The sequence below is a fragment of the Strigops habroptila genome, chromosome 7 (assembly GCF_004027225.2).
Source record: "Strigops habroptila isolate Jane chromosome 7, bStrHab1.2.pri, whole genome shotgun sequence".
NCBI lineage: Eukaryota > Metazoa > Chordata > Aves > Psittaciformes > Psittacidae > Strigops > Strigops habroptila.
Window position 1 is genome coordinate 28,326,870 of NC_044283.2, and position 17,598 is coordinate 28,344,467.

At 41.1% G+C, this 17,598-nt stretch overlaps 2 protein-coding genes across 18 annotated transcripts in view; one reads left to right on the forward strand and one right to left on the reverse strand.

Annotated features, from left to right (window-relative positions):
- Positions 1-8,024, forward strand: part of FIP1L1 (factor interacting with PAPOLA and CPSF1) — a 43,428-nt gene extending 35,404 nt beyond the window's left edge. For all 13 annotated transcript variants that reach the window (XM_030493324.1, XM_030493312.1, XM_030493313.1 and 10 more), the window contains 2 exons: positions 5,587-5,724; positions 6,456-8,024. In XM_030493324.1, the coding sequence (XP_030349184.1) occupies positions 5,587-5,724; positions 6,456-6,603 (286 nt within the window). In that variant the 3' untranslated portion in view covers positions 6,604-8,024. The remainder of the gene's footprint in view (positions 1-5,586; positions 5,725-6,455) is intronic.
- The window catches only part of LNX1 (ligand of numb-protein X 1), an 81,864-nt gene continuing 71,912 nt past the window's right edge, over positions 7,647-17,598 (reverse strand). For all 5 annotated transcript variants that reach the window (XM_030493308.1, XM_030493307.1, XM_030493309.1 and 2 more), the window contains 4 exons: positions 17,297-17,474; positions 15,195-15,423; positions 9,029-9,187; positions 7,647-8,319 (listed from right to left, as the gene is read on the reverse strand). In XM_030493308.1, the coding sequence (XP_030349168.1) occupies positions 8,184-8,319; positions 9,029-9,187; positions 15,195-15,423; positions 17,297-17,474 (702 nt within the window). In that variant the 3' untranslated portion in view covers positions 7,647-8,183. The remainder of the gene's footprint in view (positions 8,320-9,028; positions 9,188-15,194; positions 15,424-17,296; positions 17,475-17,598) is intronic.

The following is a 17,598-nucleotide window of genomic DNA, read 5'->3' on the forward strand; positions in this document are numbered from 1 at the left end:
TGTATATTCTGAAGAGCTGGAGGGTGCAGCTTTCTCCTCTGCCCCTTTTTCTCTTGGAAAATTATAACTGAATTTCAGAATGTATAACAAAGTGTAAAAAAGACAGTATACATCCAAACTGGTCATAGTGCTTTTACAGGTTAAAGGTGTGATTTAAGCCCTGTGTGTGACTGAGATACTCAGCTCTATTTGACATCAGTAGTTCTAGAAAAATCTGTGGAAGTGCTCAATGAATCTTAGTTGCCAGTTCAGTGCTAAGAGTAATGTGGGGTGACGTTTGACCCTGATCAATGGTGTTGCTAGCTGCTAAAATTGTTAGTTTGGTCATTAGCACTAGCTGGATAATATTCTGTCCTATCTTTTTTAAAACTATTATTTCAAGGTCAAAAACTTTTTTACATTTTCAGGCAGATGATGGCAATAATGACAGATAACTTCATTCAGCTTTCAACTCTGTACTTGCTTTAAGAAAAAAGAATTAAAACGCTGCAACTGTTCTGTGGTTCATGTGCACAAGTACAAAGCATTTAAACATTGAACATTGAGCTTGCTTGAACTCCATAGAGCAGAGATCTATTGGCTTGCCAGGTTTATCTAAATTTACTTTGCTTATTATTTGCTAAGTATTTTAGCAAATTGTCCTGACACCTTTCTGAGTTGTTTGTTGTTTAGGGTTTTTTTGTTAAGTGTCAGCTTTTGCGGAATATGTATGTTAGGTATTGGGTAGAAGGTTTTTACCAGTGATTTTACACTGTGGAGCGTGAGATCGCCTGGAGTCAACATTACTTCAGTTGAAAGATGATATTTTTTGCATGATGATTGCTAGCTGAAGACCCAAACTAGGTGCAAGATAGGGGATTTTCCATGTGTGCTGATGTGGTGATGTCCTCTCCCATGTCCATGTGCTATGTTCCAGGGTCAGTTTCTGAGAACTTAAGATCAATCTAAACATCTGTTTCTCAGACAGCTTGATTGAAGGCCAGAAAGAAGCCTGGTCATTCAAGGGTGCTTGAAATGAACCTTAATAGCTTCCAGGCCTCGAGAAATCTCTGTGCTGCTGCCAGAGTTATCTGTAAAAGGGGGGAAGAGCAGGCCTCGACTTTTTTATGTGACTAAATTATCCACCATCTGTAGCAAAGCTGTTGCCACATGGCCATGTAAGAAAATGAGAGGCCCTTAACTAGTGTAAGTTGGTTTGGGAGTCACAGAGAAGTTGGGAGAGGCTTAAGAGAGAGCATGCAGACAAAATGTTTTTTAAGAAGGTTTATTTTCAGTTCTGTGCACTTAAGAAAATAAAATTAAATGAGCTATGAGGAAGAGAATGTGAACTATTTTAGAGACTTTACAGATGCATTACTTTTTCTTAAATTCCCTTTGTTTAAACTTTGTTCAAGCGGCACTGTGGTAGGATTTGGAGTAAATGTCATCTTTAGCTTTATACTGCTCAGAAATTACTGCTTTCAGTGTTTTTAGCAGTTCTTTTCCAGCTAAGCAGCCTGTATTTGTGCTATAGTATTTCTTAGAATTGTAAGAAAATGGAATTATTTTTATTCTATCCATATAACCAAAATGTGGTTAAAAAATGAATCTTCAGCTGCCTTTATATTCTGCTCTATCTTTACCCTGCTGTGTCAGATGAAATTATGTGTTTTTACACTGTATCTCACTGCCGCCTTGAGAAGATGCTGTTCTTTTTGGATTGTTGTCCCTTCTGCAAAGACTGTTTTCTTTTTTTTGTGTTTTGCTAGTTTCAAGTCAATTTGTTACCACTGAAAATGTACACTTTGGAGTTTGATTGATACCTTTCTGTTTTGTGGTTCTGCCTCAGCAATTTGAAAAACAAAACCAAAACCCAACAGCTGTATTTCTAAGGTCCTGGAACCCAGTAAAATCCCATGCAGCAGAGCAGATGGGGGTCTGTATGGCTAGAAAGTAGCTTTACAGGAAAGGACTTGACTTGGTGTCCTGGCAGAGAACAAATTGAATGGGACTCAGCACTTAGTGTGTAATAAGTTTAAAATGCACTGAGCTGTGTTAGCATGTAGCCCACAGGCGGAGAATGCCATTATTCCCCTCTTATTTGGCACTTGATACCACATGCAAAGTTCTGTGCCCAGTTTTGTGTCCCTTGATGTGGAAAAGAGGACATTGTCAGACTGGAGAGTCCAGAGGAAGTCTGACAAGGTGGTTAGCAGGGCTGAGGGGATGGAGTTTATTTAGCTTGAAAGGAGAAGTATGAGGAGGGTTCTTAAGGCTGTTTTCAACACCTAATGGGTGGTTGTAGAGAAGATAGAGCCAGGCTCTTTTTCAAGGTGCACAGAGTAAGAACAGGACGTAGTAGTAAAAAGTCGTGGCAAGGGAAATTCCAATAGTGGGGGAATAATCACAAAAGGAGTGATCAGGTGGTAAGACAGGTTGAAGAGAGAGATCATGGAATCTCCAGCCTTGTTGATACTTAAAACTTGACTAAACAAGCCCTGAGCTGCCTGACCAGACTCCTGAGTTAGCCCTGTATTGAGGAGGGGTTAGCACAAGTGACCACCACAAAGTCCCTTCCAGCGTAAATCCTGCTGTGATTCTTTGTTGAAGGGTTTTTTTAAATATATGGGAAAGCTTTTTTGAATACAGATACAAAAAGTTTGGTATCTCTACCAAAGTGGGATCTCCTCATTTGTGAAGTTAATAGCTTTGTGAAGTTTTTGAAAATGTAACCAAAGATATAGAGAATGAAGATACTATGGATTGGATTGGTTTGGGGCTTCTTTGCCCCAAACTGTGGGTAACTGTAACTGTAGGTCCGATAACTGTAGGTCCTCTTCCACCCCTCAAAGGTTGTAGTGCTCTCAGTGTTGTCCCTGGAAGGCTTTGATAACTGTAATGTAAGCCCAGATACAAAATGGGGAGGAGATTGTTGCTGTAACATTGGGTACATGACATTTATTCCTGTTCCTTAAAGCTCCCGACATACTGGACTTGGCAAACTGGTATATTGCTTTACTTATAGAAAGGTTGCTTATTTTCAGACACGCTTACCAGCTGTCATGGTTCCTTAGTAGTTTGCCAAAAAAAGGTTTATAAAGGAGTATCAATAATATTTTTAACCTTTTCTAGAGTGTTTTAAAATAGTTGTGTAACAGAGCAAATGCAGACTGTGAGTTAATGTTGAAGGCTTTGGATCTCAGCTTTGAAACCAAGCTGTAAGTCTACAAGTAGCCATCTACTGCTCATCAGAAGGCAATGTTAGACGTTCAAATTTTAACTTTTTAATTAGACACTTATCATCAAAGTGTTAATTCTGGAAACTAATATCAGATGTTGGGAGTAAACTGTAGTTGAATTGATTCTACCTTTCTCTATCCCTGAAAGCCTGCAGAAATGAAAGGCTCCTAAAACCCTGATGACTAGTGGCACTTTAAAGGTGTTTTAGTACAGGAATCCCACATCTAACAAAATTTTCAGTTGTCATTCAAAGTCAAATCAGGCTTTACCTTTGATTATAAATTTTGGTAGATTTCAGAACCTAATTTTAATTTCATTTTTAATGTTATACCCCCCCCAACCTGAGCTTTATGACTGGACTTCACCAGGCACATGCTGTCTTTATGGTGCTGCTTTATTACACACCGAATTAAGACATACTTCAAACATAGATGAAATGAAGACTGTCATTCTGAACTAACCGCTTATGCAAGCTAGGTTAGTCTTCTTTTCCATATGACTTGTCCTAGAAACTAGCAGTTGATATCAACCTTCATCTTTCTATGACATTTCCTAAGAAAATTCTTCTAATTGTTGGTTTTACCCCTTTCCCTGAAGCCTTGAGTTAGGTTCTCATGAGAAGAAATGCCCAATAGAATGGGACTTGGATTGTAAATGTCTCCCCTACACTTCCATCCTTCCCAATAGTAGAGTAGAAACTTAAGGGTAAAGCAGTGGTAAATGATCGATACATATAGAAACAGGTTAAATGCATAGGGCTGGAGGTTTAAGCACTGTAAGATTGCGGATTTGTTTTCTCCCTTCCCCTTAACCCCAACTGCTTTAGTTTACCTGTCTGGGTTTTGGACATGTCAGTGGAGCAATTGAATTTCTTTTCACATCCTGGACTATAACCTAGTGTGACTTGAGCTGGCTTTGGAGTAGTATGATCAGAATTCATGTTCTGTGGCTATTCTGTCTTCATTTTTTACAAGTTGATGTGTGTCTGTTGTAGGGTTTTCTTGTGGGAGAGACATTAAATTTAACATAGCCTTTTTAAAAAGTGTTTAATGCTGTTGAATTTTGGTTTTGTCTTAAGAGAGGGATAGTAGATCAGAGAAGTGATAGTGGCATGATGCCTGTGAAGGCACAGACTGGCCAGAAAGGTGGTGGAGTCTCCATCGTTGGAGATATGCGAAGGCCAATCTGGACAAGGTCCTAGGCAACTGGTGGTCCTGGTAGCCCTGCCTGAGTGGGGGTTTGGACCAGATGACCTCCAGTCATGTCTTCCAACCTCAACCATTCTGTCATTATGTCGTCTGTCACAAATGTACTTTGCAGGATTTGATCGGCTTACTCTCAGATCTGTAGTTTTAAGTGCATTGTAAAATCTTATAAATGTTATACAGGTACTAGTCAATGCAGTCATATTACACACTGACATATCATAACTTTGAGTTCTTTAGTACTAGCTGTAGTTTTTATGATTTTGATGTGTGAATGTTCTTAATGTCCCTCAGAAAACCAGGATTTTTCTGCAGGGCATTTGATGCTTCCTTACAGTGTCTTAAATTGCTAATTTTTGAAATTTGCTTCATGATATAATCCTACAGAGTTTCATAGAAAGACCAGTGCTCAAATTATGGCAGAGAAAATTGTTTTGATCCAAGTTCTCGCTGCTCCAAGACATGAGAAATCTCTTTAGGCTTGAGCTGCCAAAATATGAAAATATGTTCCTAAATAAAGCCTTTAAATTCTTGTGTAGCCTGTAATATTTAGGGAGTTTACCAGCATTGTGGCAGGGCAGCACTCACGGTAATCCAAGAGAGGAGTGGAAGTAGAGAGAGCATTGGCACTGAAATGAGTTTTAAAAGCAACCCAAAATTATGAGTGTATTTTACTGTTGGTCCCTTTGCACCCAGCTTTTCCTTTCTTGAAGCTGATGTAAGGCAGTAAATCAACTGTACCAAAATTTAATTTAATTTATCCAAATGGTATAATAGTCAAAAAGTGTGCTGAGAAGTGTTGAGCTTTACATGCACTGATCTGAACATCGCTGAAGTTTATGTAGTATTGTACTTCGTTTGCAGCTAGATACAGGTTTAAGCTAACTGCTTGATAACTCCTATATACACTTCATGTGACCCCATTGTACCTTCCATTTTTGTTGAACAATCCCCTTCCAAAATTGCATTAACTACAGAAGTCTAATGTGTAAGGTGAAGAGTTTTAATGGCCTTTTAGCATATGTTGTGGATATGATCTAAAAACCCAGAAGCAACGTTAATATTTTTCTATCATTTATCTTGAGAATGTGTAAGAATTTCTTTATTTAACATACATACTGCTTGGTATTACTGTCCTGAAAACACCTTCTTTTTTAATCAGTGATGAAGAACGATACAGATATAGAGACTATGGGGAAAGAGGCTATGACCGCCATAGAACAAGTAGAGAGAAAGAAGACAGACACAGAGACAGGAGACACAGAGAAAAAGAAGATACTAGACACAAGTCATCTCGAAGGTTTGATTTTTTTTCTTTTTTTAATAGGATACGAAAGACTTGACCAGCTTAAAAAAATAAACTTTTAAAAGAACCCCAAACAAACTGGAGTTTTGTGGAAAGACTGTAAATACTTGGATATACTAATTGGAACAAATCTGCCGTATAAAATGTGGACAGACAAAAAGCGATATTGGCTCCGGGTAACTTCATACTGAGTGATGTATGTGACAGTCCTAGCTAATGAACAGAAATTATGAATTTGGGGAAAGATGGCTAAAAAAGGTGGGTCAGAAAGAGGTGGAGTGAGGCTGACATTCAGCAGCATTAACATGGGAACTGAACTATGAGTCTTAGTAAGTAAAATAACCCTCATGGTCACTTGATAGAAATTGTTCAACTTGATACTTTTTAAGTCAGAAATAAAGGTTGAGTACAGTGAACATGGTCAATAAGAATGTTGAATCATTAAGAGATGCCAGTAGGAACATGATTTATTAAAAGTATTGCTATTAGAATATGGGTTACAAATGTGAAAAGTCATTCCAGTTTCCCAACAAAAAGTACAGGATGGGTGGATGTATGCACCATTCCATGAAAAATTCATTTTGGTGCTAACATTCAAATACTGTATGGTTGGAGCAGGTGTCAGTTTTCAAATATGAATGCAAGGGCTGTTTTTATGGTACTCTATAATGAAATGGTGCCTGTCATGCAATTGTTTGAGGTATCTTTTCTCTCTCTCTATTTAGTAACAGCAGACGTCGTCATGACAGTGAAGAAGGGGATAGCCATAGAAGGCACAAACACAAAAAATCCAAAAGAAGCAAAGAAGGAAAAGAAGCCAGCGGTGAACCTGCTCCTGAACAGGAAAACACTGAAGCTGCCCCTGCGGAATAGGCTTGTGTGATTTTTGCCTACTTGCATATATATTAGTGCCAGAAATAGATTACTATAAATCTTGTTATTTTTCTGGGTATTAAAATAATTTGCTCTTAATCTTGTTCTGTTAGTTTGAAATCAAAGTTTACTTTGTTGTTTTGTTTTTTCGTTTTTTTTTTTTTTTTTTTGAAAATAAAAGAATGAATTTTTCATGTTAAGATTCCTGGACTGACTTTGTCTTTTAAGTGAGAAGACATCTTAATCTGCTAGAGCCTTATGCTCTTACAGTATCTGTAGGGTTTAAAATTATTTGAAGTGTCTCCTTTTTTCATTAGCCAGTGGGAAGGTCATTGTTTTACTGAGTGTAGAAACACTGTGCATTCACTTTATTATAAACCAACATCTGGAACAGTGTGGGTTTAGTATAGCTTTTGGAATTGATATTTGAAAAGGTCATCTTTTACTACAGGGACAGGCAGGAATTGCAGACTCTTGTCTTCGAAGAACCTTGTACTAAGGTGAAATGAAAAAAAATAGGGAAACTGGGAAAGGTGCTGATTGTTTTTAGTCTGCTGGAACACTCTGATACACTTGGTAATTATGTCTGGTTTGTGTGGGTGCATGAGGGTGAATTAAGCTGGATAATCATCCCTGCTGCTTTTCAGTGGCTTAAGAGAAAGTTCATTTAGTCTTTCTTCTAAGGGAACAGCTGTCCTTAACGTGGTAAAGATTAACAAATATATCCTCTTGCCATTGCTAGCTTGTGAGGAAAAGTTAACTCTTTGGAACGTGGTTAATTTGCAGAGAAAGGCAAAAAGAACTATTTTTAGAAAAAATATAAGACCATCATCACTGTCAGAATCACTCCATCCAGAACAGCATCAAGTGTGATTGGCATGGTGCTGTTTAGAAGACTGACTTAATGGTATTAACAGAGTGCAGAGTAAGTCCTTAAAAACAATAATTCTATATAAAAATCCTAGATTTAACAGTATTAATCAAAACATACCAGGGAAACTGGGTTGTTTGGTTTTGGATGAAAATAATGTCTGTACAAGGACACAGTTACAGTTATTTTTAATTATTTTAGAAATTTAATTCACAGTTTTACAGACTAACAGTACTTGAAAGTCTTGAAAATACCAGCTTCATGCTGACCATGAAAAGGTACACATAATCAAAGTGCTATTACTGTGTTGGATAAAAACCTTCACCTCATTTTTGCAACTAGAAAAAAACTGCAAGAAATTTTTCCATTAGTTATTCAAGGATTTCTTTTTGTAAATCAAAATAAAGTGGGTGAGCAGGAGAGCTGCTGCTCCTGAAATTTCATTATTATTATAATGCATTAAATATACATAAATATATATATATAAAAAAAAGAAACACAACAAAAAAACCCTTAAGAATATGGGGAAGGAAAGACTTAAGTCTGTAGCTTAAATCACTCTGAAGTGATTTTCTGACATGTCCCTGCTTTGCTTAAATTTGACTTTTCTTGACATGCAAATTGAAATTTCACAAACGTTTTCTTTACAAATATGTACTTGACCTTCCCAAAAAGCAAAAACTGATGTTCCTCTCCACAAAGAGTTATTTTATAAAAAGGTGCCAGGCCAGGACACAATTGTGAGAGTAATTTTTCCCTTCAGTTCTTTGAGCATCCTTGCCAAGCAGGCATGCAGCATTCCTGATGTGTTCCTGCCATTGACGGCAAGGAGGATGTCGCCACATCTGAAAAATCAAAGGTAAATATGAGAAAACAATTGGACAAGGTGACTTCCTATCTTAAATGTTTGCAAATGCTAAAGCATGTACTTGAACTGGGAGGAAGGGGTAGAAATTAGTATTACTATTCCTTCTCTGGCTAACTACTGTTAATGAATAAGGGAATAAAGCAGGTGAAAATACTTGGGTGTTGGTTTGGGTTTTTTTTTCCCTCCTTAGAACTTAATTAGACAGGTTTGAAAGAAAATAGGATATAATTCTTTCAGATGGGAATGATCCATGTTCTGAACAACCTATGTTGTTTGAGGCTTCTCGATTTAAGTTTGCTCCATAATTCTGCATTCACTCTCTTAAAATGTATTGGTGTTTGCAGAGAAGGTGGTTGGTTGGGGTTTTTTGAGCTCGGGAGGGGTGGGAAAGCTGCTCTGTGCTGGCATGCTTTGTACTACCCGAGATCAAACTGACTTACCTTTATGCTTACTCATATACTAGTGATTGCTAGACATCTGAACAGATGCTGCTATGAAGGCAAATCTATTAAAGTTCAGGACACTTACATCCTATTTCCAGATCTCAGAGTTATTTCTGTATCAATGTGTCCTTATCCACGCACACACACAGTCTTCATGAAAATTAGTTTTAACATGCACACCCCCCGCCCCCCAAATGAACTAGATGAAAGACTTAAATGCTACATTTCATTAGTTACCATTACCTAATTCTGCCATCATTATACGCTGGTGTTCCCCCAACAATGGATTTGATAAAGAATGGTTTGTTTCCAGTGTGTTCTTCATAACCTCCTACGATGCTGAAGCCAAGACTTCCAGATGTATTTCTTCGTAATACGATTTCTTTGCAGCTGTACAAATACCTGAAACAAACCAGACTAGTTAAATGTCTTAACTTTTTAGATTCTGATAAACCATTAATGATGAATATGCCTTTTCATACACCCAGGGAGTGTCTTGAAGATACAAAATAGCACCAAAGTTCCGCTGTATTGGACACCGATGCTTCCTTCTGTTTTCTGTAGTGCTGCTTTCCACAACCACAACCAGTTATCCTGAAAGTAAAATTACTGGGTAATCTTGGGGTTAAAATAGCAAATAAGTTGTTTCAGAGGGTAAGAATTTATGCAAATGATCTAGTTGCAATTGAAAATGATGGAGAAAAACACTCAACTTAGACCGCATTTAATATTTGTAAACTGTTACGCCAAAACCTGTATTTCACCTATCTTGTACAGTCCTGTGACTTGTTTTATCTTCCAGATAAAAGTCTGTGTGTGATTAACTGTGTCAAAAGTGGTCAGGCATTTATTATCGTGGTGCATGTTGAAGCTCAGTAATTTCAAGGCCAATGAAATGGGCCAGAATTACAAAAATCAGAGATGACACAGCATGGAAGATGAGATAAGCCTACCCATGTCGGTCAAAGCTTTGGAGTACTGAGGCTGCCGTCAAGAAGATAGCTTGTCCTCACTATGATGATTAACACAAGATTATTATGGTAAGAGCTGAAATCTGCTTCTCCCTCTGTTCATCTTTTGAATGTATGTGATGATACTGTAACTTATGCTGAGTCAAAGCTGAAACAAGGAATAGAGGAGGGCAAGAGTAGCAAGGTTATTAGAGTCTTATACTTTGCCTATTGCACATAATTAATTTCAATACCTGCTTTGTTTCTTTTTTCTTAACCAAGCAGGAAAAAAAAGAATTAATTTCATTAATTACAAGGTAACAGAAATTTTTGTCCTTAGTGCTTAACCTACTCATCATTAGTGGTGTACCCAGGAATGACTGAAGAGCCTGAAAATCCTTTTGCTATTCCAAATCTGAAATTATAGCCTGGTCTACAGCAAGCAACTGTTACAAGGTCTATTCAGACACAAGGTTTCTAAGAAACAGCTGACACTTCTGTAGAAGGATAAATATCTTAAAGACCAATATGTCTAGCTTTTTAAAAATTTTATTTGTCAAATAATGCTTTTGCTGTGTTTCGTAGCAGGGTCTTATAGTAACACTAGATTAGTCCCTCAGGACCCACAAATATTCACCTGCTGCCAGGGTGGTAGGTATATAATATTTGCACAAGAATTCACTGGCTGCTAATGTAAGAAACAGGTGACATTCGCTTCTTTCCTCAGCAGCCAGGCATTATTACTTTACCATCTGTGGACTTCTTTAATCTGGAAAATCACTTAAACCCTCTATGTTTGATGGTACTTATCAAGGTCATGACCAAGTGATGCCAGGATTCAGCTATTAGTGCTCTTACCTAGTGTTGATTTTGGGGAGCAGAGGCCTGGTGCTACACTCAATGCCTTCAGGAGGACATTCAGCTAAATCCTAACACCATAGAAAAGAAATAGCTGAGCAGGTAAAGACAGAAGAAGAAAACACAGTGAAGACAAGGCTTACATGTGTTCTGTACATGCAGTCTGTAAGGTTACCAGTTACACAGTCTTCATCAGTCCGGAAAGCATAAATTGTTATTAAAGCATGTGCTAAATCTAATTAAAATAGACACGGCATACTAGTATCCGGATTGTTCTCTATGCCAAAGCACAAGAAATGCATGGGAAGCAAGGAGCAGCAGAAGGCAGCTACTCTGTCCTGACTCTAACCCCCTGTGCTGCCTTTTGCCTTACTAAAGGAATGGGGTATAACCAGCTGTGACAGCAAGGCAGTGGGGACCAGCAAGGCAGGAGGAGAGGTGCTGGGCATTGGAAAATGGGAGGAAAGGGGTTTTCCCCAAACGTTTATGTGTTTCTTATTTTTGGTTCCCAATACACATATTGGCAGTTAAATTCCCCAACCAGGACGGGTTTGCCCACAACAAAATGTAAATGGTGAGTGATTTCCCTGTCTTTACTTCAACCAGTGAAATATAGGTCTTCCTATATCCTTCTTGTTCTTCCTATATCCTCTTGTCCTGCTGGGGGTGTTGGGCTGTGTGGGTGCTTGGTGCAGCATGGGTCCAACTCATCACACAGGCCATAGCTTGAGAAGGGGATAAGGTGGTGTGGAAACAAAAGCCTCAGTCTGTGTGTTTTCATCCAGTTAAACTGCTGTAACTCACTAAACTGCAATAGGTCCAAGGAGAACCATCTTCTGCCTTAGAGGAGAGCAGCTCACAGTCTTCCACCTCTGTCTGTACATACTCCAAAAGCTGAGAACAAGGAGTAATTTGTGTGTGAACTTGCCTCAGATTCAAGATTTGAAGATAAACAGTGTCTAGACGCAGGGTCCTATCGTAAGAAATAATATAACTGAGCATCAGTTACTCATGCAGAAGGAATTTAAAAATGCCTGTTTTCAAGTAGTTAAATGTACAATTCCTGCTGCTTTTCGCAAAGAGCCTTATGCTCTGGGAATGAAAACCAGCCCGACTTCAAGAGGGCTTCAGCAATGACTCCCTCCCCCTCCCCCTGTTACAGTAGATAAGTGGCAGTGGAATTCAGTAATATTCAAGAATTGCTCCCATCAGAGCCCTACAGACTGAATGGACTTAATTTGGGGGAGTTTCTGTCCTAATTCCATGTTTTATGCCCAGTTTCTACCCCTGTTTTGCCAAATGACTTTGGCCACCTCCTGACTTTCTCATCTCATTTTGCAGATGAAGAAAAGCACTCATGTGAAGTACCAGTGTTTGTAAATGTTATGACAGGATGATCTATAAGTTATTTTTAAGTGCTAGCTGGGGGAAGGAAACGTGAGGAGAGCAAAGAAAGGAGAGCAGGAAAACAAGCAAGAGTAGAAGAAATATCATGGGGCTGGGGAAACACTTTTCACCAGCTGCTCTGCATTATTTCCTTTGTGCATGCTTCACAACAACATTTCCCTCCAACAATAAAGGAGACCTGTCTTCCTCAACAACAAGCAATTAAATTAGCGCCCTGAAAGCCTTTGGGCGGGAATGCTTAAGGTCCTGCATCACTGTTTCCTCCCAACACCCAGGCCGCAGCCCCTCCGCTCGCATGCAGGCCAAGTTTTGACAGATGTCAGATGCACATGTGAGTCTATTTTATAACCACACATATTGGATTGTGCTACAGAAAGAACAGAAGAGCTGTTTATGTATTATCAAGCCATATAAAAGTGACCAAAGCCAATTTTAAGATCTTACGAGGAAAGGGACAAAATTTTAAGTGAGATCCACAAATGTTAAATTATGCCAGATGGCTTTTCCAGGCCGTTGAGCTTTGATGTAAGGAGTCAGATGATAACCTCTTGGATTCTGTTGCTACCGACTTGAGCCAGAAAAATGGTATCATTCCCCGACTCCCAGTGTTTGTGTCTCTTGGCTGTGCCCATCTCTGTAACAGGTATGCAGTCCCTGCGACAGGGGCAAGTTCTGTGCTAGTATGGAGAATGAGGCATTTACAGCACACCAGCCTCAAAAGTGAAGAAAATACTTTTAATCATGTAACTATTATTAATGTTAGCCTGTTTTCTACTTCATCAGTCATGGATAGAGGTCTGTACAAATCCTCTAGTGTTTAGCTCAACTCAGCACGTTTTATTGGACCATCCTCCACAGGATTTTCACCAAAAATCTGTGTTTGGAACACAAAAGGAAAGACTCTCCTCTCCCCTCAGTTCCCTGAACCTGAGCAACCTTTGCCAAGATGGACCTGTCAGACATCTATTTGGACAGAGAATAATTTTCTCTAACAGCCTGGAAAACGTCGTGAGACTGCTGGCAATACCTTGAGTGGCATGTGATCCTTGCCAAAAGCAAACTGAAAGCCAGATAAGGAAAGGTTAAATGCTCGACCTGGAGCAAAATGAGTTAATGTGATACACTGTCCTAGTGAGACAACTTGTTGAAGGACTTCCAGATGTCTGGTGTGGGCCCTGGAGAATCAGTACAAGAGTAAGAGGGTAAGTGCACTCATGCTGGGGAAGACTGAAGGGTCTGGTAATACCTGATGAGCAATCCCAAACCTGATCCTTGTGCGCCTCTACTCAACCAACCACGTACTCATAAGGATGAAGTGCCCCTCTGTTACTGTCACGTCTCATCTTTGCTGGTCCCTGTCTTAGTCCGATGTTCAGAGCAGCGTACCAGCTCAGCATACCAATCCCCCTACTTTTCTTTGGCAGAGAAGGGCTGCGCTGAGCTCTGTGCACAGCATCGCAGCTGGGGATAGAGTTACAATGAACTCCTGTCTTCGGCCTTGCTGACACTGGGGCTGATTTTTCTTCACACTGGAGGGGTGAGAATGCCTTCACACAAGCAGCCTTTGAAGGAAGGGGGTCTGAGTGAGCTTAGAGACTGCCTTTGAAATGGGAAAAAACACCTTTTCTTCCCAAACTGCAAAGTGGAACTGCCTGACGTGAACCCTGGGTGCAAGCCTGCAGTACTGTGGAGCTCTGTCCTCTGTTTCCGTCACCCTGCTGAGGACATGGGGACTTCAGGCAGCTGTGGGTAGAAGATGATGGCCATGAGGCTCAGATTTTCCATACAGCCCAACAAAGGTGGGTTTAGGGCAGGCAGGGTGCAACAGTTTCAGTCCATCTAGCAATGTATGGTGATAGAAGGCAAGATTCAGTATCACAGGCTGCAGCATCTATAAGACCTCTAGTATGCTTGCTGTTTCTCTGCTGGGAGCATTACCCATGCCCCAATGTCTCCACAATGCTGCTGGTCAAGCTTTGGAATGCAGAAGCGAGTAGGAATGAAGATGTCCCTGGGCCTGCCTGTCTGCAGCAAGACTGGGTGAGAAAGGTTTACCATTGCCTGGGGTAGCAAGTTAGAGGCCATTCATTTACCGCTGTTCTTTCAGAGAAATAAGGATGTAGTCCTGTCCACTGCAGGAAGAACCTTTTATCTGTGGGGGACAACACACAGCCTGCTTTCTGCTCTGGCAATGCTTCAGCACATGTGACACAGGCACTAGCCTCAAACCAAGCCCTAAACGTCTGGCCCTCACAGCAGACCTTGCTGCAAGGTGAATGAGCGCAAAACAGCTCAAGCCAGGAGGGAAAGCATGTAAGCTGGTATGCAAGACAGGAAAATGAAGAGGAGTCCTGAAACTGTGCCTAGAGCAAAAGCCCACTTGTTCTGCAGACTATCTTGCTATGCCATCCCATAAAAGAGAGCCAGACGCTCTGAACTGCTGCCAGGGTTAGGAGTATGGGCAAAAGTAATTTGTGAGCTAACTTCTTCATGCCTTAAAATTAAACACCGATTCTGACTGTGTGACGCTAGCTTCGCATGTGCACAGGTTCACAACATGACCTCATTCAATACTTTACAGAATGCCACTGAAGCTGCAGGTATACACCCTGCACACCGAGTGTGTTTGAGAGAACTTAACGACATGCGACGTGGCTAGATTATCCTTACTGAAATGACAACACAGCTGCTTCCTGTGTATGACAAACGTACTCCTTTCAGTTGGGGGTGGGGTTAAAAGAGGTGATTCAGAGACACCGGCCAACTGTGTGCGCTTTGCAACATCTGGGTAAAGTCAAACAGTTCAGCTGGATTTGGCTAAGGAGAAAGGCTGTGCAGCTTGAGAGCTGCAAGAGGGGTAGCTCTGCCTTCTGCAGGGTGGTCTAGCCTAAACCCCAGTTCAGCAAGCTCCTGTATCCCTGCAAGCTTTTCGTTTCCCTCCCTAAGTGCCAGATACGTTTTAGAGACTGGAACAATACAGGATCCTTTCCTCCCTTGCAAGGGGATCTGTGTGTCTATTTTGCTGTATACATGGACCCATTTACAAAAGGGAGGTATTTAGAGTCAAGCCTGTGACAGAGCCTGGATTTAATTAAGATGTCAGGGCAATGAATCAAGCCAAAAGAGAGCTGCCAGAAAATACAAATCTTTCTTCCCACTCCCCTTCAGCAAGAGGATGCAATCTGTGGACTTACCGTGGCAGCCCCAGCCACATCACCCAGGAAGGTGACCACTCGCTGCTCTCAGAGGTCGCCTGCGTGGCCTCAGGGGGTGGCAGGTGGCCCCGCTCCTCCTGGGCTTCACACGCTCTCATCTCCAGGGCTTTGAGAACCACCGATGAGTTGGTGTTCTTCAGCAGGGCGACAGCCTCGCTCCGGCTGACCCCCGTCAGCTCAATCCCGTTCACGTTCAGGAGGATGTCACCTGAGAGTGATAAAAGAGATGATAAAAAAAATCCTACCAGTGTTTGCTGACCCCCATGGACAAGTGAGTCAAAGCCATGGCCAAGAGCTTGCTGCCTGATGAGGCTGTTTGTTAATTCTATCGTTTAACATGGATGTGAAGCATATGCTAGTGAACATGCCACAGGCATGAGGGAAGACACTAGATGCCGGGCTGGATGGAGGCTTTGGTCCTGGTTTCTTGTCATGTCATGTCCTGCATCCAGAGCTGAACAGCACAGCTGGGGTCCTACTTTACCAACAAGCTTTGGTATGGGCATCTGATGCTAGTCCAGGTCTCCAAAGCCCACTTCCAGCTAACAGCTTTTGTTCTCAGCCTGACCTTGAAACCTGAAAGCTCAAAGGTGGTTTTCTCCAGGTGCTCCCTAAGCTGAAGACTGATGCTCCAGCTGGCTCTTTGTAAGGTTTGCTTTGTAGAATAACATATCATTATTTTAATGTTAACGCCTGTTTGAATGGCCGCAAGCCAAAACATCTTTCTGTACACCTTTTTATAACATAGGCACGGCAGCTTCAGAGAAAATGCAAAGATGACCTCAATTACTACAGGGAGAATAATAAAGACATCATTAATGTCATGCAAGTGGCCATGGTGCCAAGTGCTCTGCTACCCTTTGCAGCACGCTCCAATGCCAGGGCTTCCCTTGGTGCCCTCTGCACCTCACCTGCATGCTCCTCCAGGCAGGTGCTGTGCTCACTGGCAATGCAACATAAACATGAACCTCTTCCTGTGGCCTGCCCCCAAGAGATGAACAGCCTACAGGCTGCTCAAAACCATGGAGGCTTATGGCGCTGTTATAACATTGTGTATTCATTTGTTTCTAATTTTATCAGATTAACTAGGCTAAATTTTCCATGCTGCCTCATGATGAATATTTTTTGGAATATGTATCCCGTTGAGAGGCAGCCATTTCCCATCAGGAGGGAAGGGGAAACCTGCTGGTTTGCTCCTGTTGTCATGTTCTTACATGGGTTTTGAGGAGCAGCTACAGCTCCTACAAAGGGGAGGTTTCCATGCGTGCTGGTCCTGGGTGCTGCAAGCCAGGCTCACTGGGCTTGGCTGGGCTGCAGCTATTCTGCCCCACTTCTGGGTGTCTTCACTTCCCTCTCACTCAGGATTTCCCTTCAGCTTCTGGGCAGTGACTGTGGTGAAGCTGAGCATAGAGGATGAAGGGCAAGGGACAGGGAGCTGTGTAGTTGCTGAATGCAGGGTACCAAGGTACTTGTCTCTTGCAGATGTAACATCCTGAAAATTGAATTTCACCATTCCTCTACTGCGTACCTATTCCCAAAAGCAACACTGATAAAATATGCTCCTCATCTTACTCTAAAGGCTTATTCATGCAGAGGAGGAGAAGCTATTAATTTCATCACCCTGTTACATCAAGAGCCAAATGGAGTTATGAAGCCAGTATTTCCAGATATGATATTTAGCCACAAGGTAGTAACATTGCTTCATATATGATGGGAATTCTGCTCTTCTAAATTTCTTTCAAAGCCATGAATGATATGACGAACAAGCACAAAAATTTACATTTAAACCCCGTGAAGGTTGCACAATGAAGATTTCAGTAGTTGGGAAATGGTGGTGCAAGACCATTTTCCTGTGAAAAACTTTTTTTCCTATCAGAATATGCCTACATACTACTTCACAGACATGGTTTCTACTGCATGTTATATCTTTTCTGCTAATTGACTTGAGACTCTTCAATCTGATGTACCCCAAAATCTATGGGATAGCTGAAGATGTCAGGGTGTGATGTTCTTTCACTACCACTCTGTTTTTCAAAGGAAGCCTTTGAATTAAAGCAGGCTTTCAAAATCTCTTCTTTTACCTGTTTTTATCCTGCTGTCTCTGCTGATAACTCCTCCAGGTTCCACACTTATCACATAGATAGGCAAATCCCATTCCCGGTTAGATGCTCCGCCTGCTACAGTCATTCCCAGCGATTCTGTGTGATCTTTCCGCACAGCCACCACCTTTTCATGACAGGTGACGGCATGAAGGGCGCTCTGCAGTGGAGAAAATAGCAATCACAAACACAGTGGGCATGGGGACCTCCCTGACAGCTGACACGTATTCCACTGAAGGGAATATTCCTTGAGGGAATACCAAAGCATTTCACAGCTGCCTGCC